The 8,196-nt window shown below is 43.9% G+C and overlaps 1 protein-coding gene across 9 annotated transcripts in view; it reads left to right on the forward strand.

Annotated features, from left to right (window-relative positions):
- The first annotated feature begins 1,570 nt into the window (after positions 1-1,570).
- Positions 1,571-8,196, forward strand: part of TRIO (trio Rho guanine nucleotide exchange factor) — a 322,942-nt gene continuing 316,316 nt past the window's right edge. For 4 of the 9 annotated variants that reach the window (XM_068236605.1, XM_068236606.1, XM_068236608.1 and 1 more), the window contains exon 1: positions 1,571-2,142. In XM_068236605.1, coding sequence (XP_068092706.1) covers positions 1,995-2,142 — 148 coding nt within the window. In that variant the 5' untranslated portion in view covers positions 1,571-1,994. The remainder of the gene's footprint in view (positions 2,143-8,196) is intronic. The other 5 variants (XM_068236602.1, XM_068236601.1, XM_068236604.1 and 2 more) reach the window with 2 other exon arrangements.

An 8,196-nucleotide genomic window follows, 5' to 3' on the forward strand; every position in this document is an offset into this window, starting at 1 on the left:
TAAGTGGTTAAGTCTGCCCTTAATTTGTTTTTATTACTGTATTTCAACATTAATACAGAGTTTATGTCAAGTAGTTGAACTTCGCTCTCCACTTTCCTACAAATCAAATAGACAGATGGCACATAGCGTAACTCCGTATAACAAATAATATAGTCAGTACACTCAAACACCCTTGTGAACAATGTGCTCGTGTTAGACTCGTGTATCCACTCCCATTCCAGATTGCGCTCACCAAATCGTAGCCACCTCAAAGCCAGGTGGATCTAGCGCATATTTCACAGACAGGCTCCGGGCACTTTAAATCTTCAATCTCTTTTTTATTTCCGCATCAATTCATTCAGACTCATAAAATCATAAAACAGATCATAGTGTACACTGTTTAAAATGAATGATGGCCCACGCACTAATTGCGCACTCACGTATATCTGCTTGTTATCAGGCGCATCATATGTGGTTGCAGTGGGGTCTGTCTGTCCTGGCCTCCAGGCATGGAGTAACGGCGTTCCGTATCTCTCCTGCTCTCCGTCCGCCTAGGTCCTCTCTCCCACGCGCCCTCCACAGTCAGCTGTTACCCAAACCTTCCTAGTGCAGTGACGTCAGACGCGCCGGCCGTAGCTCCGCCCTATGACATATGTATAAATCTGGAACTCTGAAACAGCAATCCCACAACAACTATTTGTGAAATTGTCTGCAGTAAGGTCTGATTGATATCGGGACTGGATGCCCTAGTAACATTCGGAGTATATTTTCAACCCAAGAGACTTTCTATGTGAAGCTTGTATATGGGCATTGAGCACTGGTACATTGTAATAGTATTGCCCAATTAGGCAGCGCAGCCCTGTTTACTCTAATTTAATACAGAGTTTATGGTATACAGTGTTGGGTATATTACAGTTTTTTTTTAAGCTAGGCCTATTTGACTCTCAAGCAACCAGAAGTTATTTACACTTATCTGGCATCAGCCAATCCTGGCTGGTGCCAGATAATGGAAGCTTTGCTGTAATAAGAATTATTAGCTTTGATGTCAACAGTACAGGCTCTTGAGGTGTAAAATTGCTCCTGGAGGTAGTTCATGAAAGATTTATCTTACATTATATACTTCACAAAAAAAGCATTTTTGCTTGGAGAAGGCTCTATCACACCAAAAAGGTACCATTACCCTGGTATGGTGCTATCTTACACCATACATTGGGATGATACAGAAGCAGCTCCAATTTCACAAGTAAAAAACAAAATGGGCACATCGACTTTTCATAGTAATGCATATGCGAGGATTTTTCTTTAGAAGCCATTTAATCAGTCGAGGATAGAATTGTGGGAAATGAAAAAAAAAATTGGGACATTTCAATATCTTTGGAATTGTAATTAATCTCTTGATAAAAAACACAGCCACTAACCACAACGTGAAAACGTAATAGCTCGTAATAGTAAGCGACAATGCGTTTTTCATACGTACAGTACATACAGTACATCACACACACACAAAAAAAATCACAATATAACATAACGCGAGTGGAGAAGGCTTGTGCTCGGCTCCTCTCGCGAGACTGTCGTGTTGATTTGCACAGCAGCATTGCGCTCAGCACCTAGGCTCCGCCTTCTTTATTCGCCGCAGCCGCCGCCTGGAATCGAGTGTGGTGGTGTTACCGGAGCAGTGATTTGCTTTTTGCTGCTCTCGCTCGGCACTGCGCATGCCTGGTGGCGGTAGAAGCGTCTAGGCAGCGGAATAAGACATGCATCGTTCTCCGTTCCCCGGGCATCAGCCGCTGCCAGGAGAGTAGTGTGTGCGCTGGGCTTTCCCTGTCACTGGACTCCATTTTCCTGGATGTATCGGATTCGCAGGGAAAGGACGCGGCTCTATCGGTGAACATGAGGGATGTACGCTGAGTGCGCGGCGGCTGGTGACGGGGAGGACAAAGGCTGGACAGTGCGGGGCTGAGGGGGGGTTACCACATTTCGGGCTATCTTCGCGTCGCCACACAAGTTTCGGAAACATGAACAATTCCAGTAGTATGAGCCCATGTGCCACAGTGACGAGCGTCAGCAGCAATGCCATAGCCGCGGGCAGCAGTGAGGGCAGCCGGGACGGAGTGGAGGAGACGAGCAAGGATTCAGCAGACATCACTGCTTTCTACAAATCTGGTGAGCCTTCTCCCTGGGGAGGGAGGGGTCGGGGGACTCGGCATGATGACAGCCTGTTCAGTTCATTCATTGTAGTGGCGAGCGTTTGTGCTGGTGCAGGGGGGTGTTCTCGTAGGGTTCTGTCATCAGTGGATGGGTGTGCTGCTTGTTCGTCAGCTGCTGCTGGTAGAGCTTCAGATGTCACTGTGTGGTTCCGCTATTCAGCCCAGCCTCATCTGGGTAGGCCTTCTGTAAAGATTGATCTGCCATGTTACAGTTGTATAGTATGATGTAATGCCTTAGAAGATCACATGATGTGATGTATTAGTAACGTGGGAGTGAAAAGGTTAACTAGGCAAACAGCCATGATTGGAATACATTTTCATAGCTTGCTTTTATTCTTTCTTTGGCTGTTAGATAGGAAATCGTCAAAATTTATGGACATTCCTGTCCATAAAAAACATTGATATTGTGATACTGATTTGTAATGAATACCACCATGCTTTCATCTACAAGAAAACGTGTTTATTCAGAAGCTTCTATAATGGCAGCAATTAGTCAGCTGATTTTCATAAGGTGCTGCGGCTCCCACACAAAGTCTGATCTGTAAACAACCTGAAGGCTCAGTTGAACTGATCAGTCAATATAGTGATCAAAGCTAGGACAGTAAAGCTGATCAAGCAACGGATTGGATGCAAACCTGTGCTGGAATAAGCATGCCAGATGGAGGACTCAACCAATTTTGAACCGAAATTGGTCAGATGTATCAATCTGATGTGCTGCAAGATGTAGGGTCGACGTGGTCCATCGGGCGCGCGGCGGTGATGGTGTGTGATATTGGTATGAGCGTCAAACACGACGGAAGCCCTGGTGCTGTTTCCCCTAATGTGAATGTGCTCCCCATCTGTGTATTTAATACTTAACCTGCACGATGTCTCCCAGCGTGGTCCCCATTCATCATCTGCATCAACACCGGGCTTCCGTAAAGCCTGCGGCGCGCGTGATTCCACGCGCTGTAAGTTGGAAGTCCAATGGCATTGCGGAAGAGGATTTGAAACCGTAGCAGGAGACAGTGGACTGGTAGTGTTTCAAATGCGCATTGGAGGGTTCACAAGGCTGTTTCCTGTGAGATTTCATGCTATAATCTCTTGGGAATTTGTCTGCTGGTGTATGGGCAGGCAACAGATATCTCTCCGATCAGAGAGAGATTTGTCTCTTGCTTGATCTGCCCATACATTGTCTGATGCATGGGCACCTTATGCTGGGAATACAGTTCGTTTTTGAGGTGTCTAGATGGTTCGTTAAATAACTTCCGACATGTCCGATCTCCCTTTCGATCCTTTTGCTGCTCAATTTCTGATAGAAGTGGATGGAAAAAGATAAGGAAAAGAGCAAAGGATAAGAGAATCGACTGCAGAATCAATCGGCAAAAACGATTGAGAGGAGAATCGAGTATCAGAAACCGTGTATTTCCAGCATTAAGGGCTGATTCACACTGGGGCGATTCTTCAGCGCTTTGCTGATCACTGGTGATCAGCAAAGTGCAGCTACTAATGTATCCCTATGGAAACGTTCACACTGCAGCGGTTGAGATTTCGATTAATCGCAAATGTGCTGCATGGAGCATTTTGGGGGAGATTGCGCTGTGATTCTCGCTCTATTGATCGGGAATCACGAGCAAAATGTGCTGACTTGCGAGATTCTGTCCACAACGAAGCTGAACTTGATTGCGAGCTAGCGGCGCTGTGTGAACTAGCCCTGAGGACCCTTTTACACTGATTTGAAAAGTGTTTGCTAATGTAATGCTGTTTGTTTATTAATTTATTTACATTGCAGTTGGCTGATGGTGTAATGGTTAAGGGCTCTGCCTCTGACACAGGAGACCAGGGTTTGAATCTCGGCTCTTCCTGTTCAGCACTAATTCAGTAGGAGACCTTTGGCAAGTCTCCCTTACACTGCTACTGCTAATAGAGCGCGCCCTAGTGGCTGCTGCTCTGCTCTGGCGCTTTGAGTCCGCAAGGAGAAAAGCGCAATATAAATGTTATTTGTCTTGTCTTGTCTACATTGCTCAAGTGAGTACACACACAGGCCTCGTTCACATTGCGTTGCGCTCGCGCCCTCACTGAGCGTATTTATGCATTAAATCGCTGGGGAAATCACTATACAATGCTTTTTTAAGCATTTTGCGATTTCCTTATACCTTCCACTCAGGGCAAATCGCCCTGGAAATGGTACATGCAGCGATTTTGTCAGTGGCAAGCAAACGGAATACCCCAGTGAGAACTATCTCATTGGAAAGCATAGTAAGCGTTGTAAGCGCTTTTAGGGCGATTTGTACAAATTGCTTGCGCTTAAAAAATTCAAAAGTCTCTAGTGTGAATGAGCCCTTAAGCCCAATCTACACGATACGATTACGATTCTATTTACGATCCGATTAAATCCGACATGTCCGATCGGGATTCAATTCGATATGTCATTGCAAAACAACGGCAAATCGAATTGAAGCAAATCAAATCCCGATCGGACATGTTGGATTTAATAGAATCGTAATTGAATCGTATCGTGCAGATTGGGCTTTAAAGCATTACATTATCAAGCTTTTTTAAATCCCTGCCGCTTAGATAAGGGCTTGCAGTGTGAACCAGTCTAAAGGGCTGCTCTCACTGGGGCGATTACGGCTAATCATCAAAGTGCTAGTGCTTTTTAAAGCGCTAGTGCAGTACTAAATAACGGATCTCACTGCTGTGATTGCCGCCGATCACAGGCGATTAATGGCATTCGTAAAACGTGGTGAGGGAAGCATTTTATTACGAAACAGTGCTTAAAGAGCGCTATTCGCGATTGTTAAAAAATCACAAGCGTGTACAGTGATTTTAATTAGCTAATCACGGTAAAATTGCTAGCGCTAAGTGTTATGTGCTTCTAAGTGAAAATGGGCTTTGTTTACACATGAGCTTTTTACTAGCGATTTTAGCAGCGCTCTCAATTGATAGAATTTTGAAAAGTGCCACTGCAATGTAAAGTATATAGTATGGTTTTTTTTTTTTTTTTTTTTGCGATTTTTGGAGCGATTGCATTTCAATGAAGCGCAATCGCTCCAAAATTACGTTCCCATACTAGGAAAAATTGCAAGTAAATTGCTTTGCAAAGCGCTAGCGTTTTGCAATACCCAGTGTGAATGGGGCCTAAGTCTGTTGCATAGCATCGCAACGGACATTATCACAATGCAATGATATTCCTATGAGGCTTTCACATCGATTGTGGTGCGGCGGGTTCTGATGCAGTAATGCACAGCATGCTGTGTTAACTTGGTAACGTGTGTTTACAGTGGCAGTGACTTATACTTTCAGTGTACTGTATAGTCGCGCAGCTAAACGTGGTGCAAACGTTTGGCAGCGCAACCTGCAGTGTGAAAGTAATAATAATAATAATAATAATAATAACCTGAATGCATGATTCTATTTTTGTGACTTATTTTCCTAGCAGGACAGGTTGACCATTTCGGTTTGCTCTTCTGAAAAGGTTTTAAGATGCAACTGTATCGTACAGGTTTTATACCTTTCCATTTCTCCTTTCAAGGTGAATGTTAATAACTTGACTCCATCTGAATTTTAACTAAAGTTTTGGCTGATGACAATGAAAAACCTTAGAAATAGATGAGGTTGATGAGCGAAAAATAATCCTAGAATTAGCTAAACTTAACCATATTAAAAAGGTATCTGAAAAACAGCTAGTGTCTCTGGTATTTGATGTCTTTGTTTTAAAGCATAAAAATGTTTGACACATTTCACTCCTATGCAAGCAATTTTGTAATTGCCATCAAAATGACATTTTCTATCAAGCAGTGGCTATTTTAGTACTGCCAGAAATGACAAAACTAGCTCTGCAGCCATGGTAACCAGCTATGCTTTAATGAAGGGTGTGAAAGTGCAGACACAGAAAAGCAAATGTCCTCCCTTGGAAGATGCATTCTACAGGAGGGTATAGTGCTTCCTCAACTGTCAGATTATTGAGCATTATGCTGGGAATACACCATCAGATTTTTTTGGCAGATAGATGGTTCGATAGATAATTTCCGACATGTCCGTCTGATTTTCAATCATTTTTCTGATCGATTTCTCATAGAATTGAATGGAAAATCAATCGGACAGTATATCTGTTGAAAAATCTCATCGTGTATTCCCAGCATTAAACAACTGGTTAATCTGCTTCATTGCTGAGTGTTCTTAAAGTGTAGGTTAGTGTACACAATCACACTTCTACCGTTAAAGGTGGCTACACACAATACAATAAAATGATCCGACTTTACGGCAATTCGATACAAACGATCGGGTCTCCCGAAAAAAATCGAAAAGCTTTTTTTTTTTTTTTTTTTTCATTTGACTGAAAAATCTGATCGGATTTCTCGTTTTTATCGATCCGGAATGCCAGATATTTTTCTTCAACCTTTCTAGAGATTGTCAATTTATTAATATACACACCCTAGCAATTTTGTCAGTTTCCAATCATTTTTATCATAATTGGGGAAAAATTGAATATAGGTGTGTGCTACACTGGTCATATTTTTTAAATGTTACAATCAGTCAGAAAGATTGGTTGCAATTCTTCAATTGAACAGATATTTTAAAATTTTATGGTGTGTGGCCACCTTAAGAACTACAGAAAGTTTCCCAGGATGGGTGAGCTCTGGTTTCTGGAGAACCGCATATGTTTGAACTGTATTTTGCATAGACCATGTGGCTTTCAAGGAACTTCCTGTAATCTGGTGTCAGAAGGAATCAGTGCAGGATTGCATACCATGACATTTAAGATGCCATCTTTGCTTAGTATGGGTTATGTGGTGGCTTGAGTGGTGGCCTCATATTCAGGGGAGAATGCTTTCCTAGCATGCAGAGGATATAGGGGAATACACGCTGTCACGTCCTCTTCTTCAATGTAATAAAAATGTATTTGTCTTTATGAGCGACCCATTTTCTTGTGGTTTTCTAGTGTAAGCAATAGGGATGCAACGGTATGAAATGACGGTATGATAACCGGCTCAAATATTACGGTATTACACAATTATTGCCTTGTCGCTAAACCTTCGGGGGCCCGCGCTCAGCGACGGGACAACGGAGTGACGAGGGAAGCCTCAATAAGATCTTGAGGCTTCCCTCTCTTAAAGCTAATGTAACCCCGTATTTAAAAAAAAAAAAAAAAAAATTATTCAGATACTCACCTAAGGAGAGGGAAGGCTCGGTCCTAATGAGCCATCCCTCTCCTCTCCCAGTGCTCCTCTGTTCACATCCCCTGCCGAGGGGACTTCGGAAATCTTTGGGAGCCGAGTCCTCCCGAAGACAGGCGGCGCACACGCGAGTGCGTCATAGAGGGCAATGCGCAGTGTAGAGCGGCCCGTCTTCGGGAGCACTCGGGCTCCCGAAGCATTTCCGAAGCCTCCCTTCGGCCGGGAGACAGCAGTATTTGACAAAACGGTAGAATACCGCTACGGGGTAGCCAGGACAGCAGCGGGAACCGGGAGAGGAGAGGGAATGCTCTATGGGACCCAGAGCCTCCCTCTCCTTAGGTGAGTATCTTTTTGTGAGGGTTTTTTTTTTTTTTTACGGGTTCCCATTAGCTTTAAGGTAAGTATCTGATTTTTGTACCCGGCTCAGGTACACTTTAAAGTATGTTACTGCCAGAACCGAAAACTTCGGGATCTGGCCAGCTATTGGTGCCTCCAATATAGGTAACCAGTATAGTTGCCCCCAGTATAGGTGCCTCAAGTATAGGTAGCCAGTATAGTTGCCCCCGGTATAGGTAGCTAGTATAGTTGCCCCCAGTAAAGTTAGCTAGTATAGTTACCCCCAAGATAGATTTGCCAGGCAGGTGCCTCCAGTATAACTAGGTAGCTAGTATAGTTGCCCCAGTATAGGTGTAGGTGCCTCCAATGCAGTGGCAGCTGAGAGAGGGCAGAAACTACTCGCCTTCCTTCAGCCAGCAACACAAGGCTTCTATTTTGTTCCTCCCAGGCGTCGCTTAATAAGTGTCCCCTGTGGTGACATGCGGCTATGTCATCTCAGGGGGCGCTGTTACCAA

This window comes from Hyperolius riggenbachi, chromosome 5 (assembly GCF_040937935.1).
Source record: "Hyperolius riggenbachi isolate aHypRig1 chromosome 5, aHypRig1.pri, whole genome shotgun sequence".
NCBI lineage: Eukaryota > Metazoa > Chordata > Amphibia > Anura > Hyperoliidae > Hyperolius > Hyperolius riggenbachi.